Source organism: Carassius auratus, chromosome 29 (assembly GCF_003368295.1).
Source record: "Carassius auratus strain Wakin chromosome 29, ASM336829v1, whole genome shotgun sequence".
NCBI classification, from domain to species: Eukaryota; Metazoa; Chordata; class Actinopteri; order Cypriniformes; family Cyprinidae; genus Carassius; species Carassius auratus.
The window spans coordinates 23,147,087-23,171,452 of NC_039271.1; the positions used below are offsets into that span (position 1 = coordinate 23,147,087).

General features: G+C 37.8%; 1 protein-coding gene and 1 pseudogene across 1 annotated transcript; one reads left to right on the top strand and one right to left on the bottom strand.

The window, feature by feature from the left end:
- Nucleotides 1-24,366, top strand: part of LOC113048405 (gastrula zinc finger protein XlCGF26.1-like) — a 32,548-nt pseudogene that overhangs the window by 1,390 nt on the left and 6,792 nt on the right.
- On the bottom strand, nt 18,071-22,475 carry LOC113048400 (uncharacterized). The gene is made up of 2 exons (XM_026210189.1): nt 21,664-22,475; nt 18,071-20,022 (listed from the first exon to the last, which is right to left on the bottom strand). Exons 1-2 carry the CDS (start codon nt 22,094-22,096, stop codon nt 18,752-18,754), a joined length of 1,704 nt encoding a protein of 567 aa, XP_026065974.1. The 5' UTR covers nt 22,097-22,475; the 3' UTR covers nt 18,071-18,751.

Below are 24,366 nucleotides of genomic sequence, written 5' to 3' on the forward strand. Positions count from 1 at the left end.
AACCAAAGGGTAAGTGAATAACTACTCATTTGCAGTCTAAACCCCCCGCCCTGACTCTTTAGTACAAATGTACTCCGCAACGCTTGTTTACTTGCATAAACCTCGCCCCCTCCAGACAGCAAAATTAATATATTCGAATGACTTTAGAACATTTACACATGTAGAATTTACCTGTGATATGTCAATTATTCACTGAGGAGAACATCTCAAATGTGTTAAACCTATTCACTGTGTGCCACGGTGGATTGATTTGATCTATGATCGACATAAAGAGCTCCTTGAGAATAAACTCACATATCAAATTACCTTAATTTACTGAACCTGGGTCAAATTGGTGAGATAGCATGTACTTAAATGTCATTCATGGAACCGCTTTAGATTGTAAGGCTATTTCAAGTCAGGTTTTGGACTTCAGTCCCAGCTTTTCTTAGCGAAATGTCACTCCATCTGAAAGCATGTGCTGGCGATTTACTACATATCACAGGAGTAGCTTTACTGACAAGATGCACATAAAAATCGCATTGAATATTTTTCACAGCCCTACTTAGCCTCTTTTAACAAACAACCCTCTACATTGACACTTCTATTCTAACAGTATTTTGTAGAGAATTAGTTTTTGCCTTTTTTTTTGCCTTCATTATTTCACCAAACTGTAGGAAACCTAGCTTTGTATATTTGTTGCTTTTTCCTATTGAGAGCGAGGAGTCACGTGCCGATTTGGGTTGATTTGGGAGGGGTCTTAGCTGGTCGGCCATGATGGTAGGACACGTTATCGGTTGCCAGGGGCAAAGCCTTCAGAACTTCACAGGCGCGACTAAACATTCCAGAGGTCTTTAATTTTTGTGCATTTATTATGTCGGCGGAACGGAGATGGATCTACGAATACGAGAAAGAAATGAATTAAGTAAAGCAATGCAGAAAGATAAGGTGAAAGAAAGGGGACGTTACAGGAACAAGCTCACACCACGCGCAAAACAGTGATGCTTGGAGAAGCTCTCAGGCATCCAAAATATTGACCCATACGAGCTCCCTGCAGCGGCACAGAGACCTGGACCATTTACCTCCATGCACACATATGGACATTGTGAATTATCTTGTTTACGATGTAAGTCACCTTGCATTCACGCTGTTAATGGCTTTAATCTAACCAGGACATTTACATCTTGCAATCACACATTTAACTACCCTAGCCAACCCAGAACTGGTTTGTCCACTTTGCAGCCCCCAACACAAAAACCTGGTACAATATGTGTCATTGGGCTAAAATCAAATTATAACTAAACATACACATCTCGTTACAATCTAGTGTTTACGAAACAGTCGCAGTTATTTAAGTTACTTTGTCATTTTGGTCAAGAAGTGTCTGCTAAATGCAATGTGTAATTACAACATGCTAAAACGTGTGTGAATAAACTTACTTTGGCGAGTAGTAACGCAGTTTTCATCTCCTGGAGGCTTGTAGATGGACCCAGCCACAGCAGAAAGCCTCGTAACTTTCCAAAGACTTGTGGCTTTTAAACTCCTGCATTGTGTAGTAACTTACACCAAAAACAAGATAATTCACCATGTCCATATGTGTGCATGGAGGAAAATGGTCCAGGTCTCTGTGCCATTCCGCTGCTGGGAGCTCGTATTGGTCGATATTTTGGATGCCTGAGAGCTTCTCCAAATACTGCTGTTTTGCGCTTGGTGTAACCTAAAAAAAACTGTATTCCATTGTTCCTATGTTTTCCATATGTATTGTGTGAGGTACTGGAGGTGTTTTTAACGCAGCAGTAACTTCCAGGCTTGGTAAAACAGTGTGGAATTGCAAAAATCTCCTCTACTACCGAGTTAACAACACATGTAAACAATCCTGTTTCACCACCGGTGTCCTGCCAACATGGCGGAGACTGTGATATTGAGGGGAGGGACTCTGTGCTGTGACGACAACTCCTCATTCTCAATTGTATCAAGCTCATATTGAAAAGTAACCCCAAAACTAATGTACCGTATTTTCCAGACTATAAGTCACACTTTTTTTCATAGTTTGGGTGGTCCTGCGACTTACAGTCAGGTGCGACTTATTTATCAAAATTAATTTGACATGAACCAAGAGAAATGAACCAAGAGAAAACATTATGGTCTACAGCCGCGAGAGGGCGCTCTATGCTGCTCAGTGCTCCTGTAACCTCTCGCGGCTGTAGACGGTAATGTTTTCTCTTGCTTCTTCGTTCTAAATAAATGAGACTTATAGTCCAGTGCGACTTACATATGTTTTTTTCCTCATCATGACGTATTATTGGACTGATGCGATTTATATTTGGGTGTGATTTTATAGTCCGAAAAATACGGAATATACTGAAACATAACTTCTGTGTACCATTACACCCCTACTTTTTATTGTTTTTGGTACATAACTTTTATAAATTAGTTTGACACCAAAATAAGTAAACTCTTATTTATAAAACAATCGAACAATCACCAAAAGTAATCAAATTATGAGAAATAAGACAAATACAACAAAACAAACACATTAATCAAATAAAGAGTGTTTTTCATGTAGGACTAAACAGTAGATTTTTCTGATACATAAATACTGATGTAAAATAATACTGCATAGACCTTACTTTACAAATATATTCAACCATTAGCGGTTACAGATAAATTGTTTTGATGTTCAAAACTTAAAACGATAAATACTGTTTTCAATTATTAAAAAAAATGAAAGGATAATTTATTATATATTATATTATATATATGAAATTAAAACAGCCAGAATGTGGCAGTAAGTCTCTGCTAAGTACCTTTATACCACAAGAAAAGCTTGTAGTCCAATAAATTTCAAACATTATTAACCTCCTGAGACCCTGCATCCTCATGAGGACATTATATTTTAGTGAATTTCTCTTGAGACTATACATGCCACAAATTTAAAGGGTTAGTTCTCCCAGATAGAAAAATTATGTCATTAAAGGGGGGGTGAAATGCTCGTTTTCACTCAATATCCGGTTAATCTTGAGTACCTATAGAGTAGTACTGCATCCTTCTTAACTCCAAAAAGTCTTTAGTTTTATTATATTCATAAGAGAAAGATAGTCTGTACCGATTTTTCCCAGAAAAACATGAGCGCCTGGAGGCGTGACGTGTGGGCGGAGCTAAAGAATCACGAGCGCCAGTAGGCTTTTGCGTTGAAAGCGTTTGGAAGCTGTGACATTACCGTGAGGAAAAAAACATCCAAAACAAACCATGGCTAACAGTCAGATTCAGCGTATATTTATGATCCAGAATCAGATCCAGAAGCTGAAATTTAACAAGAGCAGCATCAGCAACGACGTCTCTATGTGGTATGTACTGAAACTGTATATATTTGCTTAGCGGTTTTGGAAAATGACTAAGTTCCACTTAATGTCGTCTTTTTTTTTTTTTTAAGCTGTACATGTGGAAAGTGCAGCTTGTTGACAACACAGCATGTTGTTTACTTGATGTGCTTACGCGCCGATAGCTAAGTTAACAGCACAGAGATATTTGAAGCAGTTTTACTCACCGCCTGCGGTTCCAACACACGTTCGTGACCCTTTTTCGTTGGGACTGCATTATCCTTAAGAAATAAACGATGTGCAAATCCTGCGTCAAATTGGCCCTTGTAAAACAAGCATCTTCGAAATGCAGGGAACAAACAAAAACACTTGCACAACTCTGTTGATGCTCTGTAAAAATAAACTCCATCCACTGCTCCCTTAATGCTGTTTTTTTTTTTGGTAATCTGTGCAGGGTTGTCTTGCCCTGGCAACCAAAAACACACTTCTTCTGTGACATTTCGCGACGCTCTCGCTCTGATCAGTGATTGTCTGTGCTCTGCTCTACGGGAGCGTGCGCTCTTCCGGCAGAAGTGCCCTTAGGACCCATATAAGGAAATTCCGCTCCATCTAACGTCACACAGAGCCATACTCGAAAAAAGCTTTCCAAAACTTGAGACAAACCGAAAGAGATATTTTTGGAACAAAAATACTCCTTCAAACGTACAACTTCCTCCTGAGACCCTGCGTCCTCATGAGGACATTATATTTTAGTGAATTTCTCTGAGACTATACATTCCACAAATTTAAAGGGTTAGTTCGCCCAGATAGCAAAATTATGTTATTAATAACTTTACCCTAATGTTGTTCCAAACCCGTAAGACCTCTGTTTATTTTTGGAACACAGTTTAAGATATTTTAGATATTGTTCCTAGAGCTCTCAGTCCCTCCATTGAAGCTGTGTGTACGGTATACTGTCCATGTCCAGAAAGGTAAGAAAAACATCATCAAAGTAGTCCACGTGACATCAGAGGGTCGGTTAGATTTTTTTGAAGCATCGAAAATACATTTTGGTCCAAAAATAGCAGAAACTAGGACTTTATTCAGCATTGTCTTCTCTTCCGTGTCTGTTGTGAGAGAGTTCAAAACAAAGCAGTTTGTTTTTGAAACAGTTCACCAAATTGAACTGAATCGTTTTAGACGGTTTGCGTCTCTAATACGCATTAATCCACAAATGACTTAGGCTGTTAACTTTTTTTAATGTGGCTGACACTTCCTCTGAGTTCAAACAAACCAATATCCCGGAGTAATTCATGTACTCAAACAGTACACCGACTGTGAACTGCTGTGAAGAGAAAACTGAAGATAACACATAAGTACTGAAGCACTGAATTAAGTTCTTTTTCACCTCTCTTTGACCAGGAATGGTTTAAATTAATTTGAATGTATAATTTGGCAAAGACGAAACATGTATAAATGATAAACATTCACTCTATGTTGATTGAAATTTAAGTTAATTTGGGAATCACATGGCTAAGGCCTGGTCCATAAGGATCACATATCAAGGATACAGGGCCCGGTTCCCCGCTAACGCTCACTCTTAGCGCGCTAAGAAGACTCGAAAGATATATCTTACCAAAGTTGTTTGTTCCTAAGTGTGTTCCCTGAAGTGTCCCTTAGGAAGCTTCTTAACACGCTGCCTCTTACGTCCCACGTTACAAGGGCGCTTTCCTGAGTGAGCGTGCTGAATTAGTTGGCATCGATTGCTCATGAATCGATTTTCCACTTCACGCGAAGGTGCATTACAGCGTTAAGAAAGACAACACGTATGCAAATGAAACGTTCCTCAAATTATTCCAGTAACATTTATTTTAAAATAGTTTGTTATCAGTAAATAGACTATGAATTAAATTATCAAGTTGTCAGTAATATGTTCACACGATATTCACACGAATATGTTGTGACGGTTAGACGAACCGGGTATCCCTTGCTAATCTTTCATCCTCCTTATCCCGTTTTGCCACTTGTGCCGCTTCTTGACATGGGTTTAACGACTTATAAAAATAATGTAATAAACTTTTATATTAATGGTAAGGTACTTTATAATCAGAATTGATTGGCAAGCAGCTGCAGTTACTTCTGTTTAATGCGGTATTGATTGCCATAGGTTGCTTTTTATTGAAAACAGTAACCAATCTACAATGTACAGATAGAGAGAGATACAGAATATGATGGGGAAGCAACGTAAAAAAAAAGAGCACCAAGCTTCTCGTCAGAGGAACTTGAAGATTTGCTGGACCTTGCCACCAGGTCGGAGATCACACCCCTATGGTCCACTTTAACCTGCACGTTTATGGCTGCGTATCCTTTTCGTGATATGTACACCTGATCAATCAAGGTCAAGGTAGCATTTATTGTATCCCTTAGGAGAAATGTGTTTTAGATTAGGGAAACTGCTGCCACATCAATACATAACAACATACAACATATAAAATGAAAGAGTAAAACACATTTCAATTCCAAAAACCTACATCATAAAAACAGTACATATATCATATATCAATACACGACACAACTCTCTATTACCATTATTTATCTTTATCTTCCTGCATTTGCTCATTAATTAATTTAATAGACAATGGTAAAAATGAATATTTATATTGGTTATACTTTCATAATATAACACTGTATATCCGTCCAGAATTCATCAGTGTGTACTCAGGATACAAAAGATGCGAGGTGTAGCCGCACTGGGTTATACATAATAAACTCAAATGATATATAGAGAATTTGAATGATTAATCAGGAACATGATTAATATATATCTCATATGACAGTTACACTAAATTTTATTGAAGATGAAAAATAGCTCAATTGCCAATACCAATAACTCATTACAGGGCACTGTAATTTACTCATTATTGTCAATATTCCATTCTTTACATCAATTATAGGGATATCTCTTACTGTAAATTACTGCAAATCAAACAGTGGTTTTTCCAGCAAACGGCCGTAAGATTAACTTATCACTTCTTATAATTCAAGGAAAAAATATTCTCTGGCCATGAAAACATTATCCTATCATTATGATAAATTTAGTTACTCAATTTAAACAGCATGTAGCTAAAGATCAGACACGTCATTGACTCGTAATGTGAGTGGTTCGGAGGCAATCAGGAATATATATTGGGTTTTAATAATTGAACTAATAATACATCAAACTACAAATCACACAGAGTAAATACGCGTACGACAATACAGACAGTAAACTTTGTACAAGACATAACGGAATCCAAATAAGGGAGAGAGAGAGAGAGAGAGAATGAATGAGAAAGAAAGGACGAGAGAGAGGTGAGAGAGAGAATGAATGAGATCACAGAATGAGCTCAGTTATGCAAAATCACAGACCGTACCCTTGAAAGACACCAAACGAATCAAATCATAGGCAAACTTTAAGCAGCATTTAAATCTCCATAGAAAATGATACTTGCAGAGTTTCTCTGTGTGATGCCAGACCGGTGACAAGCGTGTGAGCTGCGCTGGAGCTTGGCGTGAGCTGGAGCAGTGTGGTCCTTTGTGGCAAGGAGTGTTCGTTCATCTTCCGGGCTGCTGCGGAATCGCGCGGTATTTGAAAGGTTTAACAAGCCAGTGTTCAGAAGTCGTCTTCCTCGTGTGGAGAGGCGAATAAACTTAGTAAAGAAAAGAAACAAAAACAACGGAAACCAAAGCTTCCAAAGGAGCCATGAGAATGGCTGTCGGAGGGACGAGCGGAAGTGACGAGGGTCGCAGCAGGTTAGCAGCGTAAGAGTAAAAAAAAAGAGAGAGAGGGCGGACCTTGTTCGGTCAGCTCTTATGGCTTGAGATGGTTCACGCCTCTGTTCGCGTGAACAACCAATGAAAGTCCGCGATCTGAAGCGGGAAAAAGTTCCTTTGTCTCTGTGGAAACACCCACCCTACTAACTTTGGGGCTTATCAAATTTCAGCAGTGATATTCTAGCAAGTTCGTAATACAAGATTAATACATTTTACATTAATTTGCTTTAGATAAATGGGTCTGTCACAGCATGACGATTAAACAGATACCAAAAATAATATACATAAATGATCAAAACATGAAATTACATTCAAATGCAGAATTGCACACATTTAAAGATTTGATTAACACATGATAAAACTGCAGATAGTCCCAATTTATATGGGAAACATCTAATGCACCAAAAAAACAATACTATATACATTTAGACTACATTTGAGTACATTTTACCATTCTTTTGTAAAAGTTAGCTTTCCTGTCCTGTTTCCCAGTGGGATCATAAAGTTCTACGACCTGGTCAGGAGTGGGGTTATAACCCATGGTTCCATTTTTTGAACATTAAAATGAAGAGAAACATTTCCAATTTATAAGCTAGTAAAATTATAATCCTTGCATAACAGGGATTAACCGTTGTACGCACAAACATATTAAAAATACATATTATTAATAAAATGACGAAGGTAAGGAAATTTAAGAAAGGTTTCTTGGTGTGTGTGTGGAATGTGGGGGGTTCGTGTCTCCTTTGAGGCTCGCACGGGTATTGTAAATAATTTAAGTCCAGCCAGGCACAAGATGGCGCCGGTGAGCTTCAGCGACGCGAGTGTGTGCGTACTTATTTCCGGTCTTGCAACGCTCGCATTGACTGTAAGGGAAACTTACATACGAAACTTGGCTAGATGTATATAATTAATGATTTTCAAATTTAACAGCCGATAGTGGTATATCAAAAACATGGGGAAACATCCTCCCTATATTTTGCGTACCTCTGTGTGGAAATTCATCAAGCTACAACGCGGAGATTGCTTTTTTCATCTGTTGATTATGCGGATCAGCGTCAGGTCAGGTCCACAGGGATTTCTTTTTTCAAACACAAACCTCTCAAATATGCAATACTTTTCATTTTCGAAGAGCTGGTTTTGTTCTGTTATGTAAGATAAATGTTTCTGACTGTCAAACAAGATGCACAGAGATTTCTGATAAAGCATGTTTTATTAACTTTATTTGATAACATAATTTATAACTAACTGTACAATTAAACGTAATATAATTATGGTAGGTTTGCCTTAAATAAAAGATCGCTGTTTGCATTCATGTGTGTTTTTATCTGTTTATTTGTTTTGTGAAAGATCTGCAGCATAAATCATCTGTCTATGAGCAGCCATGTATATTGTTATTTTTTTGCATTAATTATCAGATTAAACGGATATTAAAATTAGTCACGTATTTTTTACTGTGTAAAATAATAAAATATGTTGTGAAAATAACGAAACAGACTGATGTATGTGTACAATTGAGAAATGGATACTTCTGAAGATAAATCGCAGCCCACATCTCACGAGGTAAATATTTAATATAAATAATAATAATAATAATAATAATGCAAACATTTTCGAGAAAAGTAATTTGTACATTTACATATTTGGTAAGATAAACATACATTAGCGGTGTATACAAACCATGAGTTAAACTTTCATTTCGTGAACAGTAGTGAAGATTAGTGTATTTAATTCATTCACCGGACCCAAACATTCACAAGTTTCAAATCCACTGGTTCAGTTAACATTTATAGTATAGTGATAATAGCAGTGTATATCTTATTTGCATATGAAGTGATATTATAAATCCTGTAAACATATAGAAGGTAATATTTGGACTTCTCCGGTTCTCTGCACTGACTTTAAGCACAACCGGAAATATCTACGCACACACTCGCAAGACCGGAAATCCAAGATGGCGGAGATATGCAACTAGCCCATTAAGTGTAAAAAGGTTTCATTTTATATGCCTGAATTTAACCCATGAATCGATGACCTGCATATGCGTTACAGAGGTGTCTAATAAAATCTTGTTGGCCTGCTGGGTGATACAAAGCTCAAAAAAATCCTGTAAAGAGCTAATTGTCCCCATGATTATTCCTGCCAGTGGCCGGTGCCGTCTTTGAATCAATACAAGGACACGTTGGATTGCTGCCATAGTTGGTCACTTACTGGACACCACCATGCTTACCTGTTTATAGATCTTATCTATTTAGAGCCAAATTGTTTGCCAGATTCTAATTATCAAAAGTGATTGCCAATTTAAATGCTTTAACCTGTTAGCCAGCACCCCCCATTATGGGACTCACAGATGAAAGTGCTCTACCAAACTTATAATTTTAATAGTTTCCTACTTCAGTGTGTTACAAACATACTTGTGGTGTCTTTAGAAAGAAGACCCTTTGGTCTTATATTTTAAAATATTAATATTTTAAAAAATATTAAAAGTTATAGACACTGAAGTGCCTTGAATTTTTTTTTACCACTCTTAAATATTTTTTAATTTGATATAAAAATACATGAAATGAGTCCTGGAGAAATCTAAAAAAAAAGCCACGTCTCATGAGTTTCTATTTCAAATCTGAATAAAATATAATGAAAAATGAGACCCCTGCAAATATTTTTATGAGACTATGTCTACACCCCCCACCCCCCAAATATAAGAAAATATATTTCCCAACAGTATTGAAGGCTTCTACAAACTATTTAGTCAGTAAACATACCACTGCATAGTTTTTTTCAATTATAAAACACTAGACAGAAACTTAGACATCATATAAGTAATTTATTTGAGCACTAGAAAAATACAATAAGAATAATTTGAGTAAGAAAAATAAGAATAATAAGAAAAAAAAGATTTAACTTTGTTTGCCCATTACAGAACTTCCTGAGATTAAAAAAAAACAAAGAAAAAGACGATCGCTGTAAGTTCCGCCTCCATCAGCTGACAGGTGCGTCAGAGCGCGTCACATGCTCCCAGGAGAGAGCGCCAAATTCAAATAAACTTCCGCCTATTTTTCATTCATTCTTTTTTCCGGTGGATCGCTTCATTCTGTTTGTGACACTGTACGCTTTAAAACCATGCCGTGTTTTTACTACCAAGACGCAGTTTCCGACCGTGAGTTATTCCATAATGGACGCAAACAATTCTGTCGCTGAAGAAATGAAATGTAAACAAAGGAATTATGATCCATATTACAACGTTATTGCTTCGTTTGACTAAACGTGCTTCATGAGATGTCGTTCAGTGGACCCTTACCTTCCTAACTGAACCGGGATTTACAGCTGTGGATGTGTTTATGACTCGTTATTACTACGGATCTGGTATGTACAGAGTTTTCTTTGCTTATTTTTTTATGTGTACTGCTTACACAAATGCAGCAAATACAGTCTTTATAAGCTTTCCATTGAAAAACAGCGATCTGTCGTCGATGCTTGAGGCTTAGATCTTTATAATGATACATAGTTTGTCAAGATTGAATTTGTCCTGTTTCATTTAATCTATTCATAATCACTGACACGTGCGAGTGGTGAGGCTTTGAGGACGAGGGCGTCGGGGTGCAGGTTAACAGGTTAATGACATTACGAAATAGCCTAGGTCAGTGGTTCCCAACCTTTTTCAACTCGCGGCCCACACAACCAAACTCATGAGAGGTTGAGGAATAGGTTAAGAACTGCTTAGCGATAAGAAAGTTTTGAGGAACCGGGCCCAGATCTTTTAATGGTCTCTTTTAATCCAGGTGGATATACGCAAAATCCAAGCACAATTTTACCTAAGGATGTCGCAAGGATGTTTGATGTGTCTCCCAACACAGTTTCAAGAGCATGAATGAGATACCGAGAGATAGGCCGTTAACCAAGGAGATCTAGACAAGGAGGCAAAAGGGTAACAACCCAACAGCAGGACCGGTATCTGTTCCTTTGTGCAAGAAGGAACAGGAGGAGCACTGCTAGAGCCCTGCAAAATGATCTCCAGTAGGCTACTGGTGTGCATATTTCTGACTAAATTGTCAGGGATGAACTGTCAAAAACATACTTAATAAGCGTGCCATGAGGGCTCAGCATCCTCTAGTGGGACCTTTGCTCACAGCTCAGCACTGTTACAGCTTGATTGGCTTTTGCCAGAGAACACCAAAGCAGGTTCACACTGAGCACATGTGACAAAATCTGGAGATGCATTGGCAATGTTATGCTGCATGCAGCATAGTCGTTCTAGCCCATGGTGCCTTTACTGCTGTTTGGTACTGCAATGAAACCCTCCGAGCCATTGTCAGACCATATGCTGGTGCAGTGGGTCCTGGTTTCCACCTGGTGCCTGATAGTGTTTGTCCTAGTGAGGCAAAAGTGTATGGACAGGCTTTAGATGACAAAGGTATTGATGCCATTTACTGGACCTCTCGTTCTCCAGACCTGAATCTATTTGAGAATCTCTGGGATATTGTCAGAGCATCCACAGCCGTCAAGTAGCACAACAGACTCTTCAGGATCTCACTGATGTCCTGATCCAGGTATTGGCCAGATATTGTGGAGAGTGCATATAGATGGGTATGTGGGGGCCATACACTCTACTGACTTCTATTATGTGTAGCTGTGATGAACTTCATGCAAGTTGGATCAGCTTGTAACTTAAGTTTTCACACCGAGGGCTGGATTCAAAATCAAAAACACCAGATCAGTGTGTTGATGATTTTGGTTTCCCTTAACTTATCACTTAATATTTATCCTTAAAAATTATATAATGTTTATAAATAAAGGTTTTCAAATAATTTTTAGAATTGAAAATTGCATTCATTGAGAATCAATATGTGATTTAAGGGTTCCCTTAATTTGTTTTGAGCATTGTGTATGGAAAAATTGTAGTTTTGTGCCATTAAACCAGGATTAACTTGTATTTGTCTTCTTTCACCTTAGACCTGATGGCACTGAAAGAAGAGAGTCAAAACCTGAATGAAAACAAAGAGAAAAATCTGAGTGATGAGAAGCATCAGGATTTCATAACTGAAGAAAAATCTTTCAGTTGCACACAGTCAAAAACGATTTCCATTCGAAAAAAATCTCAGAAAACAGGATCTAGCAAGTTCACCTGCAAACAGTGTGGAAAAAGTTTCATTCGAAAAGTATCTCTTAAAGTACATGAATTCATTCACACTGAAGAGAAGCCTTTCACCTGCCCTCAGTGTGGTAAGGGTTTTTCACAAAGATCAGCATTGTATCCCCACATGAGAACTCACACTGGAGAGAAGCCTTTCACATGCCAGCAATGTGGACAAAGCTTCACTGAAAGAGGACACCTTCAGGTTCACATGAGACTTCACACTGGAGAAAAGCCTTTCACCTGCCAACAGTGTGGTAAGGGTTTTTCACGAAGAGATTCATTGTATTCCCACATGAGAACTCACACTGGAGAAAAGCCTTTCACCTGCCAACAGTGTGGTAAGGGTTTTTCACATAGAGCAGCATTGTATCCCCACATGAGAACTCACACTGGAGAAAAGCCTTTCACCTGCCAACAGTGTGGAAAAGGTTTCAGTAAAAATGAAACCCTTAAAGTCCATATGAGCATTCACACTGAAGAAAAGCCTTTCACCTGCCAACAGTGTGGGAAAGGTTATACTCAAAATAAAAACCTTCAAGTCCACATGAGAATTCATTCTGGAGAGAAGCCTTTTCACCTGCCACCAATGTGGGAGAAGTTTCCCTAATAATCGGAGTCTTACAGTCCACATGAAAACTCACAACAGAGAGAACGTGTTCACATGCCAGCAGTGTGGAAAAACGTTCTTTCGAAAATCTAATCTTAAAAGCCATATGAAAGTTCACACCGCAGAAAAACCTTTCATCTGCAATCAATGTGGAAAAAGTTTTAAACATAGTTCAGCATTTCATCAACACAGGCGTATTCACACTGGAGAGAAGCCTCACACCTGTCAACAGTGTGGAGAGAGTTTCATTGATAAAGGAAGCCTTACAGTTCACCTGAGATCTCACACTGGAGAGAAGCCTTTCACATGCACCCAGTGTGGGAAAAGTTTCTCTCGAAAGGTACACCTTAAATCCCACATGAGAATTCACACCTGAGAAAAGACACATCAGCCCTTCTCCGATGACTGTTTGTGTCATCAGTGTGGAGTAGGGCTGCGCGATATTGGGAAAAAAATTACATTGCGATATTTTATTTTTCTGCTATATATATTGCGATATTTTTTCTTACAAACGAAAAAATGGGGTGAGCACACTTACATTTTCATTTTAAATGATTTAAACATCGACACCATCGTGTCAATTGATTAATATGCGCGAGGGAGAGAGAGAGCGAGACGGAGCTCGTGTTGTTTGAAAACGGCTCGCTCTCTCTGTGTTTCTCTGTTTCTCTCTTTCTCTCAATTCAATTCATATTGCTTTATTGGCATGACATACAAAGGTACATATTGCCAAAGCATTGTACATATCAGAATAGAAACAAACAAAACAAAAATACATATATATATTCATAAGACAAAAAAAGAAAAAAATTACATGCAAAATAAATCCATATACATTTCTATAAACATTGATGGTACTTCTAATGTAATCTCTCTCTGTCTCTCTCGCGCGTGCGCTCTCTCTCTCTCTAGCAGCAACGCGCCAGCGCCGCGTCAGGCACGGTTCTGGTGTGTAAAGACACAGAAAACGCGAGGCAGCCACCACGCTTCTGGGACGCTTCAGACACGCGACGCTCACGCCACGCAGCCAGTGTGTCACCGGCCTCTGTCCCTCTCGCGCACGCTCTTTCTCTCTGTCTCTCTCGTGCGCGCTCTCTCTCTCTCTGTCTCTCGCGCGCTCTCTCTCTCTCTGTCTCGCGCTCTCTCTCTCTCTCTGTCTCTCTCGCGCTCCCTCTCTCTCTCTGCCCTGTTAAACTTGCATGTGGTTTTCACTCCTGTCAATGATAAACTTTCACTCTATGATGGTTTAGCTGTGCAATTAATCCGCGAATCACATTCGTCAAGGGCCGGGGAGCAGCTGGCCCGTACAGTTAATGAATAACGGATCAACTACGACAGCCTACATCGCACATCCTGCGATGTGACTATCATGGATTCGTACATCGTGATATCGATGCTTAAACGACACATCGTGCAGACCTAGTGTGGAGTGAGTTTCATAGATCGAAAACATTGTATGAATCATGTCTAATTGGAGAGAAGCCTTTCATGTGCCATCACTGTTCAATCACAGCAAACCTTTTAAGCTACATTTTACTCGACACCATGTGGTCAAAAATGTAAAAAAAAAGTTTTACGTGTACACAACAACCTTTTCAAAATGATTCGCTGTCACCTTGTTAGAAATGCATGTTTTAAATGATTTTGAAAAAGCAAATGAATTTAATAACTTTCATAATCATTTTGAATGGACGGGAAATGGTAGCATTGATGAATGTAGAGATTTGCTTAGTTCAGTAATATGTGAATATATAAAGGATAGAATTATGGTGATAGACCCTAGTGATGTTGCTAAAATCTTTAAAAGGCCACATGCCAAAAAGTCCAGTGGTCCAGATGGTTTTTCAGCTTTTTGATGAATTATCTCCATCCTGGAGTCCACTATTTCAATTATCACTCGACACTGGAATTATTCCTACAATAAGGAAAAAAGCAGTCATTATCCCAGTTCCATATATATATATATATATATATATATATATATATATATATATATATATATATATATATATAACTTTAGACCAGTGGCGTAACATCAATGGTGATGAAATCCCTTGAACGTATTGTGACAGACAAACTATGAGAGAATGTATTGTATAAATTAGATCCTTATCAATTTGTGTACAAAGTAAATAGGAGTACAGAAGATGCTTTGAGTACTATGACGCACCTTATTTTAAAACACCTTGAAAGTCCATTAGCTTATGTTAGAGTGTTGTTTATGGATCGGAGTTCAGCATTTATACTCTACTTCCAGATGTTGTGTTATCTAAGTTAAAACAGATGGAAGTGAACCCTTACATCGTCAAATGGTACTATGCATTTCTAACGAGACGTCAACAGCAAGTGAATATTAATTAAACTTTAATAAATGTAGAGATTTGCTTAGTTCAGTAATATGTGATTATACAAAGGATAGAATTATGGCGGACCCTAGTGCTGTTGCTAAAATCTTTAAAAGGCCACATTCCAAAAAGTCCAGTGGTCCAGATGGTATTTCAGCTTTTTACTTAAAACATTTGCTGATGAATTATCTCCATCCTGGAGTCCACTATTTCAATTATCAATCGACACTGGAATTATTCCTACAATAAGGAAAAAAGCAGTCATTATCCCTGTTCCATATATATATATATATATATATATATATATATATATATATATATATATATATATATATATATATAAAACTTTAGACCAGTGGCGTTAACATCAATGGTGATAAAGTCCCTTGAACGTATTGTGACTGTACGTAAAAACTGAGAAAGAATGTACTGTATAAATTAGATCCTTATCAATTTGTGTACAAAGTAAATAGGAGTACAGAAGATGCTTTGAGTACAATGACGCACCTTATTTTAAAACACCTTGAAAGTCCTTTAGCTTATGTTAGAGTGTTGTTTATGGATCAGAGTTCAGCGTTTAATACTCTACTTCTAGATATTGTGTTATCTAAGTTAAAACAGATGGAAGTGAACCCTTACATCGTCAAATGGTACTATGCATTTCTAACAAGACGACAACAGCAAGTGAAAATTAATTCAACTTTATCTGACATATTGGTCACAAATGTTGGAGCTCCTCAAGGCCGTGTAAATTCTCCCATTCTCTTTACGTTATATACGAATGACTGCATGAATTGGTACATAAACAATTACATCATTAAATTTTCTGATGATACAACTATACTTAGTTTGCTGACAAATACTTCAGATGTCGGTATGTACAAATCAGAAATAGAAGGGGTTGTGCAGTGGTTTGAGGAACATAATTTGAGGTTGAATGTCAAAAAAACTAAAGAAATGATCTTTGACCCAAGGTTGGTGGGTGATCATAGTCCAATTTTAATTAATGAGGAGGAAGTTGAGCAGGTAACATCATATAAGTATTGAGATAACTTCTTTTATTTTCAGCTGCAATGGAGTCATCATGTGGACTATGTTTGTACAGGAACTAGTCAGCGCTTATATTTTTTGAGAAGGCTCAGGGTCTATGGGATAAAACGATCATGTTACTGTTTTACAGATCAGCCATTGAATCTATAATATGCTATGGTCTTAAAATATGGTTTGGCGATTTGACTGTTAAACTGAGGTCACAACTTCAGAATGTGGGCGAAGAGCTGGAAAAATAATGGGTATGTTGTCTCCACTTTCTCTTCAGGAAATTTTTTGAGAGGTCTGTTAAGAAGCAGAGTCTTAAAATTATTAGTGACCCTAGTCATATTCTCCATACGGAGTATGAGCTAATGCCCTCGGGCAGGAGATACAGAGTTCCAATCTGTAAGCTGAATAGATATAAATTCTCTCTAATTCCATTATCTGTCAAACTATTGAATAAGTGATTGAAATTGTTTATGTGGGTGAGGGTGATGTGATGGGTAACGTAATGTTAGTGTATTATTAGGATTGTGTGGGAATTATGTTTTGGAATGGTTTATTATTATTGTGTATTAGGGGTGTAACGGTACGTGTATTCGTACCGGACCGTTTCGGTACATGGCTTTCGGTACGGTGCACGTGTGTACCGAATGACCGAATGCAATATTTTGTATGCGGAACATGGGTACATTTTCGTGTTTCCAAACGAACATATTAAGTGGCGGAAGTCTCCACGCCCTGCAGCTGATTCTAAGGCCGGTGACACACTGTCCGCGTGGCGTGAGCGTGGTGTTTCTGTTGCGTGTCAGTTGCGTGGAGGCTGCTTCGTGTTTTCTGTGTCTTTACACACCAGAATCGTGCCTGACGCGGCGCTGGCGCTCTGCTGCTACTGTAGGTGACATAGAGGGAGGCCGCCGAGGCGCCGACAGACCAGGATCTTGGCTTCACAACAACAATATCTATACTTAATGTTGAGCATAAATATAAAGCCTACTGATAAAGGACACCGTCAACAGTATTGACGGCAAAATAGACTATGTTTGACGGGTGCAATATGCCAGTGTGTCACAAAAGTAATCACGCGAGTGTGAACATCACTACAACTAGGGAAAAAATGATTGTAATTCAAATGCAGCTCCCGTCGGCATTTAAACAGACCTTTGCTCTTAATTCCGATCGGTCCAACGCAATAACGAAATCTGAGCAGGTCTAAAAACTGAAACGGTTGATGCTGCATTTTACACTTTGGAAAAGTTATAAATATATTTTTTTAATATGAGCAGGCCTACAAGCAGGGATTGGTAATGCTGCACTGTAATCGTTATTTATTTATATTTTTCATTATATTTTATTATATGATATTGGTTTGAGACTGAGACTATATTATTTAGTGGAGAACTTTGCTGCAGTATTTTATTTCTTATTCTTTTTATTTTATGTATTTTATATATTTTATTAAAAAGTGTAATATATATATATATATATATATATATATATATATATATATATATATATATATATATATATATATATATATGAGGAGCTCTTTTCCAAAACGCTATAAATCCATTTTAATCATTTTCATGAAAATGACTTTTTTTTTACCTAGACCCATACATTTTGTTAATATTTAATTCATCCTTTTAAAAAGGTATATTGGCTCAGTCTGAACATGTTAAAAAAAGATTGCTAAATGAAACAACAATATTTTTGATTACAAATTCAAAGTTTATTTATTTTTTCTCAAAACGCTACAAATCCATATTTTTTTTCCAAAATGCTACAAATCCATTTTTTTTTTAATTGTTGGTTTTATGTCTTTTTTATAAAAAAACAACAACAACAAAAGAACACACAACATATGACAACAGGGACTCATACTATAAATTAATATAAATAAAATAAAAGCAAATTCATGAAATAAATAGCAGCCAAATAAATAATAAAATTTAAATAAAATAAATATTTGTCCACCACATAAAACAAATAATTTAAAAATAACACGCATACATATACTACCAATTAAATAAACCTACAACAATGTTAACATTACATTCAGATAATTTAGTAACACATTTTAATAGTCATTCAGTGCCGAACCTGTAAAAAGTAATGATAGTAATGATAACAATCCTCAATAGGCAAGTAATTTAGAAATACATTCAAAGCCTTTTTTTTTGTAAAGTGTCAAACCTGTAACAAGTAGAACAATTTGTCCACTATATATGCATGAAAAACTAACTAATAATGATAACAATATTCATAGGCAAGTCATTCAATAATACATTGGTATTCAGTAAAGTGTCAAACTCGTAAACAGAAGGACCATTGTCCGCTATACATAAAACTAACCACATAGTGTGTGAAATGTGCTTTGAGTGTGTGAGAGGACAGAGAGAGAGAGAGAGAGAGAGTGTGTGTGTGTATGACAGAGAGTTAGTGAGTGAGAGTGAGTGAGTGAGTATAGATCACTCTGCATCTTCATCACTATGGCCTGCGTTGTCAGTCACATGATACAGTGCATCATCATAAAAAGCCCTCACTACATCAACACACCTACTGCTCCTAATAGTGCCAGCACATCGCGCTTCTTTGATGCCTTCACAGAGGTTCGCTTTGGAAGTAACTCAGGTTTAAGGTCAGCCCACCGCTTGCCCCGCTTTAATACACTATGAAAACAATACTCCCCATTGTAAGTAGTCTTCAAACCAACCTTGTTGGTACTCAAGTCAAGCATGCGTGCTTCACTGATTTTAAAGCTCTTCTGAGCCTTAACGCACTCTTTTGAGGCTGACCTATAATCAAATGCCTCCCAGTCTGTGCCATAAACGTGAACATGGCCGAATTGCTGCAGGATGGCATGGTATTCCTGTGGTAGCAGAATTGTGTCAATTTTCCTGATCTTCTGCTCAATTCTGCCAAAGACTCGGTCTGCTGGGAGAAAACTGTGGCCCCTTACTGGAAAGGTATGCTCTATGCCAAGGTTAGGAAAAAGCTGACGAAATTCCATGAGCATGGACAGCATGTTCATGTTTTTGTTTTGCCCAAAACAAGAGTCACTGAATAGCCGAAGTCCCCTGGATCTGCTGACTTTGTCCTGAAGTCGAACCTTGAGGCAGTCACTCAGTGCAGAAGCAATCATATTGCTGTCTTTGCTATTCTCATTCTCCTGCCACACATAGAGATGGACATCATCTTTTTCCTGTTGGCTGTTCTCACCATGATGTACAACAACACCAAACAGGTACAGATACATCTGCCGTGAGTAATAGGCCTGTCCTATTGGGGTTTTTGGAAGGACCATGTTTTGCATCATATCAAAACTGAGGGTCACATGACCTTCAGCAACCCTGCCTAACAGGTCATAAAACATGTGAGCTCTGCGACGATGCAAGATGAATGATGCAGATTCCATCTTCTTCTCTGCCTCAGTTAGGTTTGGATCTGTAATCGTGATCTTGTACTTGACACAATCAGAGCATGCATCTGTAGCTGGGTGACCGAAGCCAAGATTGAAATCCTTGGAGAACACGGAGTAATAGAGGGAGTAGCTGGTCTGAGCATGGTTCTGAGCCTCAAAGAGCTCATGCATCTTGTGCACATTCAAGTCACTGGGGACATACTTGCGGCCTGGTGCTCCTCTCCGACCATAATGGCTGGCCCTGCAGGTAAAAGACTGGATGTGCTCAACAATGAGTTGCCTTCTCCTGTTGTGCTCCTCACTGTGCCGTGCACCACCTCTTCTCTCTGGGCGAGCCTCAGCAGTCTCAGCATAATATTTAGCCACCCGGGACACACGGTCTTTGCTGATGCCTGTGAAAGTAAATAGTTAAGATTGAAATAAAGAATTACACACAACTAACTTGCTATTATCCTTGAATTTGAATTAAGATTGCAAACAGGAAGCTGAATCCGAAGTAGAATTTGAATTCCATAAAATTCAAATAAATTCATAATAATTAATTAAGGTGCATTTAGCAATGAAGCTTTCCAATATATACAGTGGGGCTCGAAAGTTTGGGCACCCTTTGCAAAATCTGTGAAAATGTGAGTAATTTTCAAAAAATAAGAGAGATCATACTAAATGCATGTTATATTTTATTTAGTACTGTCCTGAGTAAGATATTGTACATAAAAGATATTAACATTTATTCCACAAGACAGAAAAAATGCTGAAATTATTAAAATAACCCCACTCAAAAGTTTGGGAACCCTTGGTTTTTAATACTGTGTTCTGTTACCTGATGATCCTCGACTGTCTTTCTGTTTTGTGATGGTTGTGCATGAGTCCCTTGTTTGTTCTGAACAGTTAAACTGAGCAGCGTTCTTCAGAAAAATCTTTAAGGTCCTGCAGATTCTTCCGTTTTCCAGCATCTTTGCATATTTGATCCCTTTCCAGCAGTGACTTTATGATTTTGAGTTACATCTTATCACACTGAGGACATTTGAGGGACTCAAACACAACTATTTAAAAAGATTCAAACATTCACTGATGCTCCAGAAGGAAACAAGATGCATTAAGAGCTAGGGGGTGAAAACTTTCGGAAAGTTTTCACCCCCTAGCTCTTAATGCATCTTGTTTCCTTCTGGAGCATCAGTGAATGTTTGAATCTTTTTTAATAGTTGTGGGGATCATCAGGTAACAGAACACAGTACTAAGAACCAAGGGTTCCCAAACTTTTGAGTGGGGTTATTTTAATAATTTCAGCATTTATTCTGTCTTGTGGACTAAATGTTAATATCTTTTATGTACAATATCTTACTCAGGACAGTAATAAATAAAATATAACATTCATTTAGTATGATCTCTCTTATTTTTTGAAAATTACTCGCATTTTCACAGATTCTGCAATGGGTGCCCAAACTTTAGAGCCCCACTGTATAACATATGATTACAACATGAATTTCATAAAGTTATTATTGTATAAACTTTACACACAAATTAACATTAAAACATACTCTATAAAACAGATTATTAAAATTGTAATACCAAAAATTGTTTAATTTGATTACTTTGAAATTAAGATATTGCTAATTATTCTACATTAAGTGAATATATGCTTAATGTTAGTGTCTGTACTTCAATTAGAAAGAAAAATCTATGTTAAAAGTAACGTATCACATTCTCACTTATATTTGATAAGAAATTTCTCTGAATTGTTATGAATTCAGTTCCACTTTTTCAAGTGAATTTCGCAATTCCAATTCAATTCAACATCCTGTAAGGTGAAGTCCATTCAAATTCATTAACTGAACTGAATTAAATTCTGAATTTTGCACAGCCCTGGCAGGGGTCAGGAACCTCTTTTGCATCAGTAGGCTAGTATTATTATCAGTAAGTTACTTTCCATGTCACGTTAGCATGCTTGTTTAAAGCAAAAAATCTTTGTCACAAGGGAGAAACCTACAAAACGGTATTAAACTAGGCAAATCTAAAATGAAAATTGTACTTACCGAACACTTTAATGAAGGTCGCCTTGCAAACGGGCACCTTCTCCGGGTGATTGCCGCACAAAAGATTGTACTTGACAGAAATGTTCCGGTCTTTTCGTTTGTTGACGTCCAGGACTTTCAGACGCTGCCTTTTCACACGCGTTATGTCCAGGAGATTAAGAATGGTCCTGTCCTGGTCAACCTTGTTTGGTCTTTCATAAAACTTACTGAAATTCATCATCAGGTCGTCCGGTGACAGCTTCTCTGCCTGACAGAAACCGGTCGCTTCAGCCTTGTGATGACATCCCACAGTGGGTATTAACGTGCCGCCTGAGTGGCGAAGCTTCTTTTTTTGTTGTTTTTTGTGATTTTCTTTGTCCAATCGGCGTTTTCTGTCGCCAGGTGTAGGTCTCACTGGCTCATCCAGACCATCAAAAGTGTTATTAGCACTCATTTTGAAGACTGAGCAACACAAACAAGATCCCGATTCAGAGCGCCGCCAAGATTGCGTCAACCGCTCGCCGAATTCTGATTGGTCGATAGGATATATCGCATTTAGACTAAAAACAGGTTTGGCGCTTATAGCGTTTTGGAAAAAAACTGCATCTTGCAGTACATTTTAAACAAGGAAATATAGCAATTTAGCATGAAACATTGATGGAGCAGAGAATAGGTTCAGTACACGGCATAATGGCATGACGAAGTCATTTTTTTTTTAATTTGGCGTTTATCGCGTTTTGGAAAAGAGCTCTTCATATATATATATATATATATATATATATATATATAAAAAGTGTAAACAAATTGTTTAAAAAAAAAGTTTAAACAACCTGCAGTTTAATGTTTGCATTTCTTTCCCTTACTGTACCGAACCGTGACTTTAAAACCGAGGTACGTACCGAACCGTGATTTTTGCATACCGTTACACCCCTATTGTGTATATATGTAACGTTTTTTTAGTGTGTTTTGACCTGCTCTCCCAGTTGCCTATGATTAATTTCTCCTAAGGGAGACAATAAAGAGAACTAACTAACTAGTAAACATTACCTGTAGAGAAGTGACTATTGTTTTTTTTATGATGCGTCTCTGCTCTTGGTTGTAATATTGAAGTAAATCCACACTTTGCTGAAGAAGCATTAGCAAACTCTTGAGCAGCAACAACAGTTCCATGTACTCTGCCATTGTTGAATATGTTTGTTTGCGCTTTCCTTTAAAATTGACACTGTGCATGTCTACATACTAGGGGTGTAACGGTTCACAAAATTCACGGTTCGGTTCGATACGATTCACTGGTGTCACGGTTCTGTTCGGTACGGTTCGGTACGTTTTAGATACAACAAAAAGAAAAAAATGGCAGATAAATTTCCTTGATTTTTAAAAAATGTTTTATTTATTAAAACTAACAAAGTATGGTTTTTTTTTTTATTTCATTTTTTTTACATTGAACAATGATGGAGCTATTCTTTATCCATCTTCTATGGTGTTTTCTTAGCAGCGTACTGTATAAAACAAAAACAGCTCCTTATAAAAAAATGAAAATGTTATATTGTTGTAGTAGTTATGAACAAATACAAAGATGTAACTTTTTATATGGAACTCTATAACTCTTTATATTGAGTGTGTTTTTACTCAATTGGTTCTCTATAGGGCTTATGTTTTTTGGAACAAAGCAGGAATTATGGTCTGGCTGAAATGGGCTCGTGAAGGAATATTGTAACTGGGCTCAATTACGCATGTTCTTAAAACCTGCGTTTTCCACTATAGGCGCTCGCTCACTCAGTACGCGCTGAAGGCTCGTTGACTAAAGGGTCTTTCACACAGGACGCTGTATACGCGGAGCTGGACCCTGGGCTCAGCGTTGCCCTTCAGATACAACGCGATTCGCGCTGCACTCTGCCAAGAGCAAAGTAGGTGGAGTTTTCAAAACTGCCCGTGCATACGTTCTATTTATAACAGTTCTTCTACCTAATAACGTGCAGGCCTGTTAATTGTGTCGTACTGCTCAGGAAATTCCGACACAGTACAGTACTAGTCCATTTTGATTTCCGTGCTTGTTTGGATGCCCCGATCGATTGGTAAAGTGCACCCAAACACCAGACCTGTTGGTTACTGGAGGATCTTATATTTCTGGTCTGTTAAACGCATTGGCCATTTTGCAATGAGCCTTCAGCGCGTGCTGAGTGAGCGAGCCCTGACTTAGTAGTCTAACATAAACATATAAGTTGGTGTTTTTTTTCTTCTTCGGGGAGTTGCCTGTTATGTCGTTTGGGTTATTGGGCTACCTTGTTGAACGCATATCATTATATTTCAATTTTTTTTATTTATTTTCCAAATATAATTAATTAGTCCAACGAACCGTTCGGTACATAATGCGTACCGAACCGAAAGCCTCGTACCGAACGGTTCAATACGAATACGCGTATCGTTACACCCCTACTACATACCTAACAAGTGCCATGCACGCGCATGACATCACCGTTTTTAGAGATTTTGGTTTTGGGTGTTTACACAGAAATGAAAACACTGCCATTTTCAAAAGCTTGCACATTGAAACCTGTTTTCAAAAATATGCGTTTTCAGTCCCCAAAGTGTTGTTGTCGTGTAAATGAACCGCTGGAGGCGCAGTTGCACTGTTAGTGCTCTAACTACTAGGATATTGCCATCAACATCAAGAGTTTGTCTTAATGTATTCAATAAAAATAAAACACATTATTATTGTAATCA